The sequence below is a fragment of the Primulina tabacum genome, chromosome 2 (assembly GCF_025594145.1).
Source record: "Primulina tabacum isolate GXHZ01 chromosome 2, ASM2559414v2, whole genome shotgun sequence".
Taxonomy (NCBI): domain Eukaryota; kingdom Viridiplantae; phylum Streptophyta; class Magnoliopsida; order Lamiales; family Gesneriaceae; genus Primulina; species Primulina tabacum.
This window is the reverse complement of record NC_134551.1, coordinates 46,471,860-46,490,955: the sequence shown is the minus strand read 5'-3', so window position 1 is coordinate 46,490,955 and position 19,096 is coordinate 46,471,860. Positions and strand designations below refer to the sequence as shown.

General features: G+C 33.6%; 1 protein-coding gene and 1 long non-coding RNA gene across 7 annotated transcripts; one reads left to right on the top strand and one right to left on the bottom strand.

The window, feature by feature from the left end:
* The first annotated feature begins 1,277 nt into the window (after positions 1 to 1,277).
* Positions 1,278 to 2,851, top strand: LOC142537957 (uncharacterized). Its single transcript, XR_012818616.1, has 5 exons — positions 1,278 to 1,332; positions 1,455 to 1,584; positions 1,662 to 1,961; positions 2,031 to 2,128; positions 2,252 to 2,851. It is a non-coding gene; the product is annotated as an uncharacterized LOC142537957 (long non-coding RNA).
* A 2,396-nt stretch (positions 2,852 to 5,247) lies between these two features.
* On the bottom strand, positions 5,248 to 16,696 carry LOC142532809 (hyperosmolality-gated Ca2+ permeable channel 1.2-like). 6 transcript variants are annotated; one of them, XM_075639325.1, is made up of 12 exons: positions 16,466 to 16,696; positions 15,313 to 15,651; positions 15,009 to 15,167; positions 14,661 to 14,796; positions 13,959 to 14,060; positions 13,606 to 13,725; positions 13,376 to 13,456; positions 8,209 to 8,549; positions 7,349 to 7,594; positions 6,408 to 6,732; positions 5,811 to 6,044; positions 5,248 to 5,737 (listed from the first exon to the last, which is right to left on the bottom strand). In XM_075639325.1, the coding sequence occupies exons 2-12, from the start codon at positions 15,624 to 15,626 to the stop codon at positions 5,495 to 5,497; spliced, it is 2,301 nt and encodes a 766-aa protein (XP_075495440.1). In that variant the 5' UTR covers positions 15,627 to 15,651; positions 16,466 to 16,696; the 3' UTR covers positions 5,248 to 5,494. The 6 variants fall into 6 exon arrangements, with proteins under 6 accessions (XP_075495440.1, XP_075495432.1, XP_075495449.1 ...); XM_075639317.1 differs by having other exon boundaries at positions 16,523 to 16,696; XM_075639334.1 differs by having other exon boundaries at positions 16,278 to 16,516.
* Between the last annotated feature and the right edge of the window lie 2,400 nt (positions 16,697 to 19,096).

Sequence of the window (19,096 nt, the reverse complement as noted above, 5' to 3'; positions counted from 1 at the left end):
CCCGTGAGGAATTGAAAGAATTGTGTTGCAGACCAGAGTTGCACCAGGATGAAACATCCAAAAAATTTCCAAAGGCATGTTACACATTGGAAAAAGAAAGTAAGCAGGCATTGTGTAGTTGGTTGAAAGACATCAAATTCCCTGATGGATATGCCTCAAATATGGCTCGATGTGTGGATATGAACAAATTGAAAATATTTGGAATGAAGAGTCAAGATTGTCATGTATTCATGCAAAGACTTATTCCAATAGCCTTCCATGACCTACTTCCCAATAATGTTTGGCAGGCACTTACTGAATTGAGTATGTTCTTCAGAGATTTGACGTCGAGGGTCATTACAACAGCTGACATGGTTCGCTTAGAGACAATCATTCCTCTTGTACTTTGTAAACTCGAGCGCATATTTCCACCGAGCTTTTTTGATTCAATGGAGCATCTCCCCATTCATTTATCTTATGAGGCACGACTAGCTGGTCATGTTCAGTATAGATGGATGTACCCATTTGAACGTTTTTTGAGGAGGCTAAAAAATAATGTTCGTAATAAAGCAAAGGTTGAGGGGTCAATATGTAATGCTTATTTGGTTGAAGAAGCATCTTCTTTCTGTGCTTATTATGTTGCTGACAGTGTCAAGACTAGACATCGTAAGACCCCCCGAAATTCTGATGATGCTCGACCGATAGACTCAAACATGTTTTTGATTTTTAAATTCCTTGATAGACCGTCTGGTTGGTGCATATATTTTTAGATGGTTAGATGACAAAGAACACCATGCAGCAAGGACATACATTCTCCTCAACTGTGATGAGTTGAAACTTTCATAAAGTTAGTTAGATTGTACTTCATAAAATATTTATTTTTCTATTTTTTTTTTTTTGAAGTATCATTGTTGCTTAAAATTTTCATTCTCCCCAACGATGCCTTTCAGAATGAGGAAATAGGGGGACATTCACTTGATTCACAAGTGCAAACTACATCACAGTTACTTGTAGATGTAAGCGTTACTTATGAGGAATTAGATGATGAAGAGATGTCTACCGATAATGAGATTGAAGTAATAATAGAGTCAGACCATGATAACTTGGAAATTAATGATGATTATGATATAGATTATGATGACGATTTAATTGTATGATAGAGAACTATGATATTTTTATTTTACTTTTATTTCTTGTCTAACAACTTTCATATTAAAAGTCCATGATGTATTTTTTTTATGTGATTGAGTAATATTTCAAAATTGTTTGTGTTAAGATTGTATTTTGCAGACATCATCATGGTTGACATTGCAGAAGAAGAAGTTGGAAATCGGATTGAGCTTAGAGTAGTGGGTAATAAGTAAGTATTTTTTTTGTTGAAAAAGTAATAAGTATTTTATTATCTTTAAATGTTATAATATTCAATTCATTTTCATTTTTTCCTGTTTTAAATATTGATGAATTTTTTATTGCAGTTTTGTTTCTCATGGACATAGGGTTTCTGCATATATCACTTCTAAGTTTAAACTACGACAGTATGCATCTGGTCATACATGGGGACATTTAGATGAAGACGGAAAATATTTTTACTACAAAGAGTTTTTGGTAAGAAGTTAAATATTAATAATAATAGTAGAACAATGATAATTTTTTTTTTGTTTCTATTGGTTTAAACACTGCAGAAGATATATACATGGCAACCTGGGGAAGATGAACAATTTAAATCAACATGGAATTTGTATTGTCAACAACTGTACAAAAATCTATTGTACAAATGGAGAAAAAGGATTCATCCGCCAACCCAAGTTCCTATTAATGTATGGGCTGCATGGCAGATTGTTTGGAGTGGGGTAAAATGGAAAAAAAAAAATCAGAGATAGCTAAAAATAACAAAAATAGTGAGGTGGCTGGCACAGACACTGGAGTTACTAAGCACACGACCGGATCACGCTCTATAATTGAGCATACTTTGAAATTGATGAGTTTCAAATAATATATTTCATTCGTTAATATTACGAACTTAGCATATTTGAACTTGTTTGCGCAGGAAGCGGATTTAAAACGAAAAGCTGATTGTTGGGAGGTGTTTCGAATTACACATCGTCACAAGGATGGAACATTTGTCGATGCTCGATCTCAGTCTATAGATGTAAGCATTAAAAAGTTATCAGTAAATAACATAGTTCCACCATTTTCAAAACTTGAGTGCTAAAAACTCATCTTTTTCTGTTGGATTTAATTGTACTTGCTGAAATTTTTTTCTTTTACATAGGATAATATGACCACAAGAATTTCCGAGATATCTCAAGCTACTACAAAGGGGGAGGAGCCACATACTCCATCACAGGATGCTATAAACGACATATATTACGAGGTTGTTGGAGGGATGAAGAAAAGATGCATTTATGGACTTGGCTCACAAGCAAAAGTTGCCTTTCCTCATGCGATGTCTGCTTCTACTGGAAGGGTTCGTCCAAGTAGCTCATGTGTTGAGATACAAGAGTTGAGGGCAGAGAATGCAGATTTGAAGACTCGAGTTACTGAATTGGAGGAAAAGATACGTGAATTTATGGCTCGTATTGTGTTTTCTCAAACACTAGACCGTCTTTCTGCTTTTCCAGTCTTTTCTTCACCCATTATAGATTCTGATGAGACTCAAGCTCCTTAGACACCGTCCCAGTAATTAAAGTTTGAGTTTCGATTGGATTGACTTGGAAATGTTTGGAAGTGGTTGAACATTTTGTAGAATGAATTGACATTTGTTTTTGATATTTGACACTTTAATAGTTGGTATAAATATTTGTATTGATTTTGGTGTTGATAAGTTGTGGCTTGAAATAGTTGTATTGATGTTAATATTTTGTTGTGCTTTTTGGAGGGTTATATTGATTGATTTCGCATATTGTGTTGTGCCTGGATTGGTGTAAATAATTGAGGCTGAAGGAGGAAAAACAATATCTAAATTAGAGACTGATTTCATAAATTCGGTCTCTAACTTAGAGACTGATTGTGTTTCATCGGTGTCTAATATAGCGACCGAATTACTTTACCGGTCTCTATATTAGAGACTAACTTTAATTAGTCGGTATCTAAAGTAGAAACAGCATATAATAATTCGGTCTTTATTTTAGAGACCGATGAAGTAAACGTGGTCACTAATTTAGAGACCGATTAATCGTACTGGTCTCTCATATTTAGCGATCAAGGTTATTGATACCAACCCAATCAGTCCCTAATCGGTCTCTATTTTGCTTTAGATACCGAATAAAGACCGATTTGTTGGTCTCTAATCTGTGTTTTTCTTGAAGTGTAGATGAATCGCATTTCATAATTAAAATAATTTAATGCAGTTTAGGTAGCCTTTAAATTTTGGGTTGATACCTTATGTCATATTAAAAATAAAAATTGATCTGTCATTCAAATTATATGGATGTTTTCCATTTTATCGATTTAAATAAATACAAATCAATTTACATAATGAGCAAAATATAATTCATTTGGTGATAGGTAGTTTTAGTATAACAATTAAACAATATTATTTTAATTTTAATTTTTTTTAGTGAAATATCATTATATTTCTCACAAAAAAATTTTATTCACGCCCTTATTACAAAAATAAATTACCAACTTAAAAAATAATATGTTTTGATTAAATAAAAAAAAAACGTAACAACCTACTTTAATAAAATTTATAACTTATCTATAATTATCATAGCCCATCAATTTTTTTTTAAAATTTACGCATTATATATGCAAATTACAAACATTTTAAATATAATTGCATCATAATTTTTTTAAAAAAAATTACATAATTTTCCAAAAATAATTACAAATCATAACAAAACAGTCACTATTTTCAATATAATTGTCCATGGTTTCAAATAATAATTAACTAAACCAAAGAGACAATTATCCACACAAAAATCAACTATACAAATACACAATGCAAAATAGTACTGGTATTTATAATTAGTTAAATAGTTATAAAAAAAAGTATTTATAATTAGTTCATATCTACCAGCTACCAATCAATATAACGAGCCTATTTAAATTTTTTCATGAATAAATCATCCTAGACCTAATTAAGACATTAAAGTTAATGAGATAAATATGCAAATCAGAATAGAATTCCGAAACCCCAATACATACATACGGATATATATCATAAAAATTCATACGAAACGATCTCATGTGTTAATTTTGTGAGACAAATCTTTTATTTAGGTCACTTATAAAAAAATATTAATTTTTTGTGTCAAAATATTTATTTTTTATTGTAAATACGGACAAAGTTACATGTCTCACAAGATAATCCGTCTCTTTTTGGATTTTGAATGGGAGACACTAACTTTAAATCAATCTGATTATTTTTCTGTAAGGTTCATTTATTTATCATTTAACAATCTATGACATCACCCATCTTCTCGTTAATTAATTTAAATTGCATGCAATATATATGATATTTTTTGTGTTTATTTTTTTAATTTAATTATTTTTTATAATAAATTTTTATATTAAGAATGATATAATCATTAAAAATTTTAAAGTTTGGATAAAGATTAAATAAAATACCTTAATAATTTGGTAAAAACTTGTGTAAGACGATCGCACGGGTCGTATTTTATGATATGGATCTCTTATTTGGATCATCCATGAAAAATATTTATTTTTATGCTAAGAGTATTACTTTTTATTGTGAATATCGGTAGAATTGATCCGTCTCACAAATAAAGATTCGTGAGACAGTTTCACAAGAGACCTACTCTAATAATTTTACAAATTTTGAAAAAAGAGAATACACAAATTTACTAAAATAGATTTTTACAATATTTTTTATTAAACGAAAATAAAATACTTCTTGAGATGATGTTGATATTTTAAAAAATTGACAATAATGACATTAAAATAATTAATTATTCTAAGTATCTCAGAATTTTTGACCCATGTTAAGACGTCTATATAATATTTTTTTATAACTAAATTAATTATATTTAAATGAAATCGTATCATAATTGTTGAAAAATACTGAGAAATAAACTAAAATTATGAAATAATGTATTTTTAAAAAACAAATAAAATAAGAGTTGTTCACTAAAATAAACGACCATAACTAGCTGCTTAAGAAAATTCATTATATCCATTGTACAAACATTTTGCATTAAAGACTTACTTTACTGATAAGTTGGTGTAAGGATAATTGAAAATATTAAAAAAAAGCCTCACGAATTTGAGAATATTAAAAAAAAACTCACCAAAATTATTTATGTTAAAACAAAATAATAAAATAGTGAAACGAAGAAAATCAACGACAATTTCCACAAGCAGTTTTAACTACATGCAGGTTATAACATACTTAGCTCGTGGCGGCAGGCTATTCACATCCAACATCTTTCCTATAAACAAACTTTTAGCCACCAGCAGAACGACTCTACCGCGATAAACCTCGGGAAAGAAACAGGTGTTCCTCATACAAATTCGAAAGCCGAACCATTCATTGCTCGAAAACTCTTGCTGTCTAGATGTCAAGTTTTTCAGGAGAGGACGCCCCGCTGAGTTTGCTGGGGGCTGGTGTACTTCTACGAGACTGTCGTTTGGTAGGTACGAGCACACTTTCATCCAACTTCCCATTAGAATCGATGTCTTCTTCTTCATCTTCATCATTCTTGAAGACTGGATGGATATAAGCGGATTGGAGATAGCCTTTCAAGTTCAGGTTTGGTTCTCTGGCACGTTCCAATGTATCTTTCGTCATTGCCTCCTGGAATCCCGAGAAAATATCGAATGAATGAAGAATCATGAATCGGGAAGGAAAAGTTAAAAGTCATTCTAACCTGTAAAGGGAATTTAACAAAAGCTGATTGGTATCGGCCTTTGCAGTACAAGTGGAATGAGATGGTCATAACAGGGAGCGCGATGAGGAAAGGGGCAGTTAGAGCGGCCTTTTTGGTGCTCATTAATCCAATTAGAACTATCTGTGAGAAGACGAGAGCAAAAACTATACGGCCATGGACGTCTGGCCAAAATGCAGCAGCACTTTCATATTCTTGGTTGTACACATTGATGATCTGCAAAAGAAACAGGGACACAAGCATTTCAGATATCTTCAGGTGTTCGGCTTGCCTAATTCACTAGTTTTTCAAACTGATTCAAATATATTCAAGTGTTTGAAAATTTGAATTAAATTTAACAAAAATTATTTTGTTCAGATGAGCTTGGAGGTTATAGCCATATTTCGAGCTTTGTCTCATTAGAATGATACTGAATTCGAACATCGTAGACCAATTTCGAATTCCGACTCTAGGCCAAAACCGAAGTCAAGCCCCTACATGAATTCATTTTTGAGAATTGAAGCGTACACGAAATGATCTAGCTCAAACTGTTTATGAAATAGAAAGCTACAGAAGAGGATAGAACAAGTGCACTTTCACCTGATGACGGTATACGACATATGCCAGGGCAAAGAACACCAATATAAACGGAAGGAAAACTGGTGTCACCACAGCGTAGATAAGGCCAAGAAGAAAATATAACTGTATCTGTGGTTCACCCGTGTTGAAACCGATGCTCCCTGGATCCATAGCATCTTCTCGATCCTTTTCAGTTTTCACCAAAAAGAAGTTTTTTATATGGTAGAATATCAACGGTTTCAATCTTAAAATTTCTCCCGCCACACCAGCCCATCCATCGACCATTACGTAAGTTATGAAGAAAGTCGCTTTCATGGGGATTGCAGCGCCTATTTTCCTTGGAATCCTGAAGATGAGAAACGACATAAAAATTGAGTAAAAATACACCAAATTTCACAAAATTGAATGCACCAAAACCGGCAACTGAAACTAACAGTACAACTCAAATTATTTAACCTTTGCAGCAGCCCCTAAAGCATATATTTGATTGTCGTTCCACAGGATTTCTCAACCATCTCAGTCAAAAATTGGACAACTTACTCCTAATTCGAATTGAACACAAGGACCTTGGCCACTGAACCGAAATCTACAGCTGAAGCTAGCGGTACAACTAAATTATTTAACCTTTGCGGCAGCCTAAACGAAATATTTCGATCGTCGTCCCACACAAGATAATAATACCGATTACCGTTTCCCAGCAATACCTACCAACACAATTGGACAACTAGATACTAAATTGGAATTGAACAATGACCTTAGCATTGGTACCCATTTTAGGACCAAATCCCATATCCCTGTATCAATTACTATAAATGATGGTCAAATCTTCTAAACATTTAATCTGCCACACTTTACCATTTGTCACAACAAAAAAAAAGACTATATATACACATTAATATTACTCGCAACAATCTGAATATAAAAAAATAAAGGGAGTGTAGTTTATATATGGAAGTACGTACTCATTTGCAGACTGATTGAGAAAACTATTGAGTTGCTCCATCGCACTTCCGGTTATTACACTTACAAGGAAAACATTTATAAAGTTGAAGAGATAATATCTTGTGGCGGATCTCCTCTCCAGAGACGATATGGACAGAAAGCCCTCGAATTTGGACATCATCATCAGAATTGTCGGAAGCACAATGAGGAAAATCTTTAAAGCAATCCCAGGCAATAATCCTTGGATTAAACCCTTGAGAAAACCTCTATAATACATATGGGTTGTTAATAGTAAAATTGAAATGGAGACCAATATCAAGTAGCCATATGCGTCTATAAAACAAGATAAAAAATGCAAAACAAACTAAAAAATCGAGCAAAAACGCATAGATAAAAAGGAATACTGCCATCGAGAAAGTGCCAGGTGTAAAATAATGTGATTTTACATCAATACACGCACAATATCAAGTAGCCATATGCGTCTATAGAACAAGATAAAAAATGCAAAACAAACTAAAAAATCGAGCAAAAACGTATAGATCAAAAGGAATACTGTCATCGAGAAAGTGCCAGGTGTAAAATAATGTGATTTTACATCAATACACGCACAATATCAAGTAGCCATATGTGTCTATAGAACAAGATAAAAAATGCAAAACAAACTAAAAAATCGAGCAAAAACGCATAGATCAAAAGGAATATTGCCATCGAGAAAGTGTCATGTGTAAAATAATGTGATTTTACATCGATACACGCAACAATAGTGTTTAGACAAAAAGTAATAAGATGCGCAAAATAAATCATAGAATCAATAACCAATGAACAAGAACAATACACGTGAATTTTACACGACTGAATAATTCTAATTGGTTAAAATCACCTTTCAATGATTGGTCTCAAGAATGGCACCCTTTTTTCAAGAGCCTCTATATTGGCAAAAGATTGGGCAATAGTAACTGGGATCATGAAGAAGAATGTAAGGAAGAAGAAAGCAACAGCAATAATAAGCCTCCTAATAGAGAGCGACACGTATGGAATTGCCAGGTTGTTCCAATAGACATCACGCGGCTCTGGAGCCCACTCTGTCATCCACAAAGTTGGATTTCTCGATTGCTGTGTTTGTGCACAAACAGCAGCACCCCACCGACTTTTGAATGAGACAAATGCCGCAGGCATGATACAGCTGACATCAGTTTTTACCCTCTCCCGTTCTTCAGCTATCTGCATAATATGATACTTAGGCTATAGAAAGAAGTTTTAGCAAATCAATTTGCCATAGGGAAGAAAAAGACAAATGTGCATTATCACGGAAGAACATACAAAACTATTTATCTATTTCAGTGTATGTGGTCGCAATTTAAAAGAAAAATGTCATCAAATGAATGGTACATTTTCCCAAGCTCTTGAAATTTTTGGATTGGGGTTGATTTTATAGGAAATCGTATATTTTGTTAAAAGCACATTCGATGTTATCAAAAATTTATATTCATCTAGTCAGGGATTTCTTTCATCATTTGATATTCAATAATTAGGGTGATCGTAAAAGAGAGAGAATATTAAGCCCTTTGCGGCTTTCTTCATAACAGGTTTCTTATGACCAAACCACAATATCATATGGCATATATATCCATTTCGCTTCACTGTCTTCCCATCATTCAAAATTTAATGAGTTTATTTTGATGGTGACGGGTTAATATTGTGTTTTGTAGTTAAAAAATCAGTTTTATTTCGTGATGATGCTCTATTTAATGTGTTCAATCTGCAGAGACATGTTGCTTCGTCATACAGTGCGTCTCTTGGACCAAAGGACATGAAAGAACCATTGTAAGACACCGTTAGGATGCAAAGGTGTCTGAAAGCTCGAAAATTGAACGTGCTTGTTCATGAATCAGTGCGACGGGCGCTGGATGGCTGCCTTTACCATCACAGGCCATAAATTTCCAGGCAGCTCCTTTGCACGCTTTGAGTTCGGGTTCAAACTTCCAGGCAGCTCCTTTGCACGCTTTGAGTCCATGTTCAAACCCCGGGGTGCTATTGTTTCGAGTTTTCCCTTCAACCATGTTTCTTAATTTCATTAAGCCTAGTATTCCAACAATCCATCACATGAATGAAAATGATGCATGAATGCACGTGACGTCGAAAAGAGAGTTTACATGAAAAATTATCGCATCAGGTGGTTTTTCGCTTTGAACCTTCCATAGCAAAATACTTCGGATTTACCAGGCCATGAAGTAAACTTGATGTCTTGAACTTCTTGACGTTTTGTGTAAAACCAGACAACAATATCTGCATGATAATTTCCCTACTATTTCTTATTTGTTTTTCCAGCTGTGTCCGTTTTGACGATGGAACACTACTTGAGTTCAAGTGTTTTGTTGAAGCGGTCTGCCCTGATACTTACATAGATGGCCTTCTTCTAAGAGTATCCTGTAATACTCATCTTTTTACAAGCTAAATAATCATTAATAGTATAACACTTAATTTCACTAGTTGGTAGGCAACAAACTAATTGTCTAGGATGAGAAGGGAAAAATTCCCGAGTTTTTGCTCAATTTTTCATAATTTAGTTGTCCCATTTAACTAGGATATTGGGATCCAATCAACAAGGTTGAGTTACAACTAAAAAAAACTTTTTTTTTTGTACATTTCAAGCTCATTCCTCTAGACAAGTTGTACACTTGATCTCTATGTTTTCGTAAACAGATCCGCCAAGTTATCCTTCGATTTTACATAATCCATAGTCATAACTCTACTTGAGATCAATTGATGTACCCCATAATATGTCTTCGACGAATATGTCGAGACTTACCATTGAACATGTTGTTTTGCGCCCTTGCAATCGCAACTGACTGTCACAATGTATCATTATAATTCAAATTCCATTGTGGATCTAGAGATGCAAGTTTGTTTGGATGACCTCCAAAAGATTGTGCCACCACCAATGCTAAATACATAGCTGCTAGTGGATTTTGAGTCTCGTGTCAGAAATTCAATTTGCAACAATATATTTCTCTAGCACCGCATGATATTTTGTATAATGCAAACCATATTCAAAGGTGTCTTAAAAATCTTAGCAACTTTGTCAGAGCCTTCCAATGAGCATCACTAGGATTGCTACTGAATCGACTCAGCTTATTTATGGTACATCGATGTGCGGTTGAGTATAATTAGTGATGTACATAAGGCTTCTAATAATTCTGGAATATCCCAGTTGGGACACTAATTCTCAATGATTTTCATCCAAATGGATGCTCGCGTCCAAAAGCGTCTTTACTGAGGCGGAGTCGAAAGCATTAAACTTTCTCAAGACTATCAACATAATGAGATTGAGATAAGACTATTGCTTCTGAAGTTCTAAAGATTTTAATCATTAATATAACATCAACAATGCCCATATCTTTCACATCAAATGTTTTGTCAACATTTTATTTGTTGTCTTTGATAATGTCTTGATCACTTCCCCATAATAAACATGTCACTACATATAGACAAATTATTATATAAGATTCTCATGTGTCTTTAATTTAAAAACATTTGTCAAACTCATTGATCTTAAAATTATCAGACATCACTTTGTCAAATTTCTCATGTCACTAACACATTTGTCAAACTCATTAATCTTAAAACTATCAGACATCAAGTGCTTCAACTTTACCCCTCAAAAGATATACATAACAGTACTTTACAATCGTCAATGGATGTTGTAAAGTACTTTTGTCCTCCTCTAGTTTGCAAAAATTAAGTCACCAATGTCGGTGTGAATTAATTCTAGAGGAGTTATATATCTTTCAACATAATGGAAATATGTTATGGTCATTTTTGGTTCAACACACACTTCACATTTATGCGATGGATCAATGTTATTAAGCAATAAGTTTAAATCCATTTAACATCACGTGGTATTGAAATTTATGTGTCCTAAATGAACATGCCATAAATCAGAACACTCAAGCAAGTAAACATAATTATTATGTATATTGCCATCAAAATTGAGGTGAACCGATGAGGCTCTCATCAAGATACTGATTTCAAACAAAATGACCATTTTTTATCAATACAAACTTATTAGACTTGAAAACTAGTTTAAAACCATGTTTGACTAATGATGATTCTGACACCAGATACTCCGTTATCTCAGGAACATGAAGCACATCGACCAATGTCATTTCCTACCTGGATGTCATCTTTATCACAACCTTTCAAGTCCTGGAATGTCCGACGAAGCAGAATTACCTATGAAGAGCTTTCTCCTAGAAACTGGAGTATAAGTGGAAAACATCTCTTTATCGGAACATATGTGGCGGGTAGCACCCCATTCATTAGTGTTGTCCACCATGTTTGTCTCAAAAATGACTGCAGAAAAATCAATTTCAGAAAAATCAAAAGCACCGACTCCTTCCATTTCTTTGGATTTATGCAATCATTTGTCATGTGGATTGTAGCAATTTGCATTTAACTTCTTCTCGTTCTTTGGTGGTGGTGGTGGTGGCTTCCCATCAAACTTCTTGTTCTTGTCTTTGTTACTTGACTCCACGACATTAACATTTGCATCCAACTTGTTGCCTCTGTTTTCGATTGTTCTCCTGGATCCTTAGCCTCACCATCAAGTCTTCCAATCCAATATCATTTCTTTGGTGCAAGTAGTTCTTGAAATTCTTCCACAGAGAAAGGAGTTTCTCGTTAATCAACTTGGAAAATTTTGCCCAGACTCATCTCTTCCACATGAATCTCGTGCAATAGTACTTGTAAGGTCTTGCACTTGGCGCATTGTCCAGTCCATTCAGAATATAGTTCCTACATTGAAAAATCACTTTGGTTTCATACATCCAGTGCAACCCTCTTTTTAGGATTGACTTCGTCTTCTGCGATGGTGGGATGATCCTCTTTAAAAAATCTGGCCAAACTTAGAGTTGTAAGATAGAACAACATTTTTTGTTTTCATCTTTTGAAATTTGCACCATTGAACTTTATTGATTTTCCCCTTGTGGCATTGGAACAGTAGTTGTTGCAATTGATGAAGAGGCCATCTTGAAATTCGGAATATCACGTATACAGAATTTTTCTTAAAATTGTTTGAGTTAATGCCTTGAAAGCTTCAAAAATGGCAAACGAATTTTGTATCGACGATGAGTTGAGGCAAGTGTTGAACACTTTCTCCTCATGAATAATTTGCCCTGCCTTGGTGCTTTGATGTGTGACAATCTTCTCCCAAGATACAACTCCTCCTCTTACAAATACAGCACAGTAATTCGCAAGAGCAATAACCTAGAAAAGTTGTTTTATCTCTTTTGTATGAAAGGAATATAAGTTAGACAAAATGAGTGCAATGAGAGTTCTGAAAATCTGATGCGAATATCAGTTTTAATTTAGTCTTGATCTGCAAGGACATGTTGCTTTGTCATACGGTGTCTCTCGGACCAAAGCGTGGTCCCTGCTGGGGCGGCCACAGTCCAGGCCATGATGCCTGGAAATTCGGTGTCTCCCTCGAACCAAATCCAGACAGCGTGGTCCCCGCTTGGGTGGCCACAGCCCAGGCAGCTCTTTTGCGCGCTCTGAGTCCAGGTTCGAACCCAAGTGCTATCATTTCGAGTTTTTCCTTCAACTACGTTCCTTAATTTACATTCATTAAGCCCATTATTCTAACATATTGCAAATATGTCCTTGGCAACGAATTAGCATACAGCACACAAGGAGAAAGAAAATTAGAACACTTGCATAATAACTTATAAAGGAAAATAGCAAGGTTCATTGGATTTCAGTGACTGCTTCGCTCCAACTTCTGAGATACGCCAAAACCATTGCAGCTTTGCTGCTTAGGCTCAAGACGGACCCCACAGCGAGGAAGGAGGGGGACATTCGCGACCAAAACATGAAATATGTAAAATTTTATATGGAATGTTCTAAAATATACAAAATTCAAACCCCCAGATTCACTGAATCGTGACCATCACCACTCAATAAATCCAGGCTCCATCTGCTCCTGGTGATAACTTTTTCTTGCACAATTCACAAACCTTCCAAAAGAATATAACAATATCCATACTTACTTCTTTTGACAGCCTATTAATTTCAGCAGTCTGGTAATCAATTGCATCAACTTTATTTCCACATAGGCCAAGGCAGCCGATCTGCAAGTTCGAAAGAAAGTAAATGGTGCCATGTCAGCAATTGAATCGAAGGAATTGTAAAAAGCAGGGAAAACTACGATTCTAACAAATGATACAAGAAACAAAGCATTGAAATTGAAGTACAATTGAAGTACAAAAAATAAAAATACCTTTTTCATGGGACGTTTTGATGGGTTTCTTAAATATTTTAGTTGGTAATAGTCCAGCCAATTTTCCTTAGCTTTCTTCTCTTTGACCAGTTTTGCAAGTTTATTCGCATTGATAACAACCTGCACAAATTGTCTGATATATGAACAAAGGCAAAGAAAAATAATTTTTTTATCCTAAGACTGATGCAAGATATGAAACCACGAGATATGAAGAGTAAGACCAGAATTTTGTAGGTGCAGACAATATATGAATCAAATCATTCTGGTAAATAAGGGATATATATTCGGCTGCAATATAATTCGACAAAAGTTCCTGCTTTAGTTATGACAAATGAACATCAATAAATGAAAACCTGATGAGTCAGATAGTTATCTGGATGGTTGACCAAGAAAAAGTGCTCCACGGATTCAGTCACCGATTCATCTGCATCTGGTGGCACATTCCTCACAAGAACCTGAGAAAATTCAAGTTTCAGCACTACCGATAAATTCCAAATTAACCGCAAATGAGGGTTGGTCTGGCGAACGAGAGCTAAGAAATAGGGCTATAACTGAGTCTTAAATAACCTAAACCGATAATGGGTTGATTAGCACATGCTTTGTTGATTTGTTTTTGTTTCTTTCTTTCTTTCTTTTTTTCCTATTTCTCAGGAAAGAATTGAAGTTACCTTGAGCATATAACACATCAGAACTGACAATCGTGACAACTTATTCATTGATCAAGTCTCGTAAACATTTACCAGATCCTAAAAGCCGGAAATTCAACACAATTGGATGCTGCAAAGTGCTTCTCAATAAAAACAAAGTTGCAATTAATCCTCACGCTATGTTGCTTTGAAAGATTCTCGAAAGATGCATAATATGCTAGTATATGAGGCAATTCAAGCATTTTCAGTACGTTTTTAACAATAACACACCCCCCTAATTTTCACGAAGAGCGAGAAAAAATATTGCAAAAATACTTTCACATCACTTAGCGGCGTCACATTATTCATACTTTTCTTAGTGCGACCTTCTACATTCTAAACTAAACTGAAACAAAACTTGCATCTTACCGTGAATTGATCAGCGCGACGTCTTTCTGAAGCAAGAAAATGTAAGCGCATTGCTGCTATCTTTGCATACTCACTTGACAGAGTATAGCACGTCCAAAGTGCAAAGGCGTAGGCCATAATTACATGAGCCCAAAACCTGTAAGTTGCCCTAAGGTATTAATCATAAATCTCAGAGATACTCAACCCATTAAAACAGGCACCAAACAACTACGAATTCGGTCAAGCGTGCTTTTGGCCTGCAAAGTAGGGGTTATATACATGGAGTAATGGAAAATCAACATTGTGGATAATGCCAAAATTTTAGAAATCCAGCAATCTTCCCTGTTTCAAAGATAAAAAAACTCCTACCTATGTGATTCCTCCGGAATGTTTGAAATAGAAAGCTTGTCGATGTCACTGTACTCGAGCTTTTCTTGTATTCCAGCTTTAGCCAAGGTGTGGTTAGTCCAGTTGACCGGAACCAGAATAGCCCATGCAAGTAATGTCACAGGTACGAAAATCTTAAGTCTGCATATCAATTAGCTTTCATACAATCAAGTTGGAGAGGATAAATAACAATCAAATGCATGATTCTAAAAATTTCCTAGTGTGTGTTCAAATTTGATGCTTAATGTACAATAACATGACAAAAATTTCAGATAACTAAACCTACCCCAGCAAGTAAATTCGCAAATAGACCGCCGAATCCAGTCCAGCGTGATCAATGAGCTCTGGTTCTGGCATTTTAAGTGCATCTGGAACCCAATTCAAAAACCTAATATATGATCTCCAGTCGAGATTCACAAATTTGTTCATAAGCACGCTTGAGTTTATGGGACTGCATCTCAAGCCCTTTAGGTACCATTTAGGAAAATATACGCGGTCATTAAATGGCTGAAGCCGTAAGATGGCAAATGCTACAAGAAATGCTACTGCGAAAAGAATGTTAAACCCTGCAGCAATCCCAATATCCTTAAAAGTTGCCATCTCTTAGTGCTAGAATAAGAACTTCCTGCAAGAAAGAGGAAATTCTAAAGAACAGCTTATAAACTGTGTAACGCAGCTTCCATAGCATAACAAAACCTTTTTCATCTCCAATTACGAACACAATTTCCACTTTAAATAGGCCCAGAAATTTTCTTTCACAAATAACAAATCAACAAAAGGTAAAAATTCCAATTTACTGTCAACATACAAATGACAAGCAAGAATATGCAGTAATTTAGCATTTAGGAGTGCTTTCTTTAAGGACTGTAGATGGGAGGAATTTGGTGGACTTACATTTCAATTCCTTGATGAAAACCCACACAAAATAAAACATCAAATACCTCAATTGCAATTTTAACTTATTTTTTTAAAACAAATCATATCAAAATCCCATTTACAATCCTGAACAACCATATGAACCGAGTAATTAAATAATAACCAAGTACAACGCAGTTTCCACCCTTATCAGAAGAGAAACAAACAAATCCCATCATAACTCCATGGCAGTTTAAAGTATCACTAAAACAAAACTAAAACAGCGCTAATAAAATCAACAATAAAAACCAGAGAAATAATAAAGAAATCCATGATAGCTTCACGATAATTGACGATACGTACGCCCAACGACTCAAAGAAAGCTGAATAATTTACTCAAAAATACGTCAAACAAGGATAATAATACAGCTGAAGGCAGCGGGATCGGGAACTGGGTAGAAATGCTTCAGAGTCCAATCAAGACCATAGAACATTCCCAGCTTTCCTTCACACAGTCAACAAACCCACTACGCATAGATGCAATTTTGCATTTACAGAGAATAATCAACAAATTACAGGCTTACAGTTAATATTGTTAAATAGAAAAAGGGAAAGAGAAGCGTGTGGGCGAGGAGGCGTACATGGTGTGAATGGACCTTTGGCATCAAGGGTTTGTATATATTTATGGCAATAGTGAGTAACAGTACGATTTTTCTTTGAATTTAGTGGAATTGATTGACGGTTACGTTTTTGCTTTAAGGATTGAAGTAGGCGACAATGGTGGGGAAATTGGAAAAAGGATCGCCGAAGAAAGAAGAAAGAAAGTAGTATTTGTATATATTATATATATATAATTAAATATGAAAAATAAGAGAATAATTTTTGTCCGAATCGGAGGATTTTATGCCTTGCTTGTGTAAATATTTATTTTCATTATACATATACATATATATATATATATATCTATATTTATTTCTACTATAAGAGTTAAATATCAAAATTATATATCCAATAAATAACTGTCATAGTGGCATAAAAGTGAAGTTGATAAAACTATATATATATATATATAAAAGTAGAGTTGTGTACTATATTTAGTAAATTTTCGTCCAAATTTTTACTAAACAAGAAAATGAAGAAGAAAAATTATTTCATAACATATTTAATTACATTTCTCAATTGAAAATAACAATAAAATTATTTGTTTTTTTTTTAAGTTTCTTTTCGAAGTTCTCATGTCTATTGGATAACACAATTTGAAATATTTGATAATTGATAATTAATATATAATTAATTAAAGTATGAAAATTAATAAAATTGTCATAAAACTATCACATTTTTTTTTCAAATTTCTATTTTAAAATTGAATTTTTTGAAAATATAAATTTCACTTTTGATTTGAAATTTAAATATAAATAGCTTGAAAAAGTAAATAGCATTCATGACATCGGTTCCATAACATGATTTAATATCTTGGCTTCTATCATACGATTCGTACCAACGAGTTTGTGCTGAAGATGATTTGAATTCGATAATATAAATAAGTACGACATTCTTTTGGAAAAAAATTAGTTTTTAATCTCTTATATCCTTCATTTTAGACCGAATAAAAATGGCTCATGTGTTAATATCATCCGAGAGGTTGACCTTTCGAAATTTTATTCGGCGCTGAAACTTCAAATTATTTCATTACTACGAGATCTACTTGCATATAAAAACAATTGAGATTTTACGTTGCATTGCCTTTCATGGTAAAAAGGTTGTATAATTATTATATTTCCACATATCTATATGATTATTGTTATAAACTACAATATTTTTGTAGGGTTTCAGTCATTTTCAGAGTTTTATGTGACTGTATCTAGAGTCACAAATCCTAAAGTCTAAAATTTTTTATGTGTTATTGATAACAAATAAAAATATTCGACAAGCATTATATTTAAGAAAGTTTTTCAAAACTTACAAATTAATTTTTTATATTAATTGTACGCTCTATAATATATTTAATTTATTTGTTTTTTTAATTATTTATTCAAATTCTCATACTTACTAATTTACATTGTTAATTATATGAAATAAATATGTGTGCATCGCACTGGTGAAATACTAATATATATATAAATAGATATTATCTTTAAAAATAAAATAACTTACAATTTTAAATTATTATCAAAGTAAATTGTTACGTCTTTAGGAAATAATTTTTTTTGTCCGCTAACTTGTCCAATTTTAGATTTTAGTTTATTAAATTTTAAAATTTTAGTTTTGGTACACAAACTTTTGGTTTTCTTCGATTTTGTCTCAATTGCTGATCTGACATCGTACAAATTGTAATTTCTGATGTCATGTCAGCATTTTTCGTTGTAATATCTGCACTCCGATAAAATATGATTGAAAGCCAAAAAAATCAAAGTCACTGTACAATAACTAAACTTTGAAAAAAAATAATAACCAAAACTCAAAATAAGAGAAATTAATCTATCGAAAAAGTTAATTTTCCTTGTATATTATCTCAAAATAGAAATAGGAAAAATTGATCTACCTGAGAAGTCACTATGTCGGCAGTACGGAACAAAGAATCGTCGAATAAACCAAGTTGAATTTCACCGTCGCTTTCATATTTTAAATCTTAATTAAACTTTTGCTGAATTTCCCGCAATAAATAAATATAATATAATGGCATCGACTGATATGTTTGTTGACCTGTCACGACAATTTGCCACCTTTTTGACAGTGAAAGCATTGATAGAACTGTTTGACAAGCCAATCGGCCCTTACCCTTTAAATAATACTAATGAAAATGAGACAAATGAATAGTTATCTCCCTCCTTTTTTCATTATTTCTTGAGGGAACCTTTTCCCAGTTTTCATTGATTGATTATACAAGAATATATTATTATCGTTAGTCAAAAGTAAAAAACTCAGACCGGATTATCTGTAAGACGGATCAATCCTACTGATATTCACACAAAAAAGTAATACTCTTAACATAAAAAATAATATTTTATTTATGGATGGCCCAAATAAGAAACTCGTCTCACAAAATACGACCCGTGAGACCGTCTCACACAAGTTTTTTTTCCCAAAAATTCATGATTATTATTTTGTTGAATATTCTGGATGTGTATTTGGGATGGTACTATATTCTCATATACGATTTTTGGATGACGGGAATGGGTTTTTTCACTAATTTTATTGATGGACAGAAAGAGATT

What these genes read in the sequence shown, in the direction of transcription:
- LOC142532809 (XM_075639325.1), bottom strand. Translation starts at nt 15,626, where the DNA reads ATGGCAACTTTTAAGGATATTGGGATTGCTGCAGGGTTTAACATTCTT. An exon ending in CAAAACGTCCCATGAAAAAG is followed by an intron (nt 13,457 to 13,605) that starts GTATTTTTATTT and finishes TCGAACTTGCAG; the next exon opens with ATCGGCTGCCTTGGCCTATG. An exon ending in TTAATAGGCTGTCAAAAGAA is followed by an intron (nt 8,550 to 13,375) that starts GTAAGTATGGAT and finishes CATATTATGCAG; the next exon opens with ATAGCTGAAGAACGGGAGAG.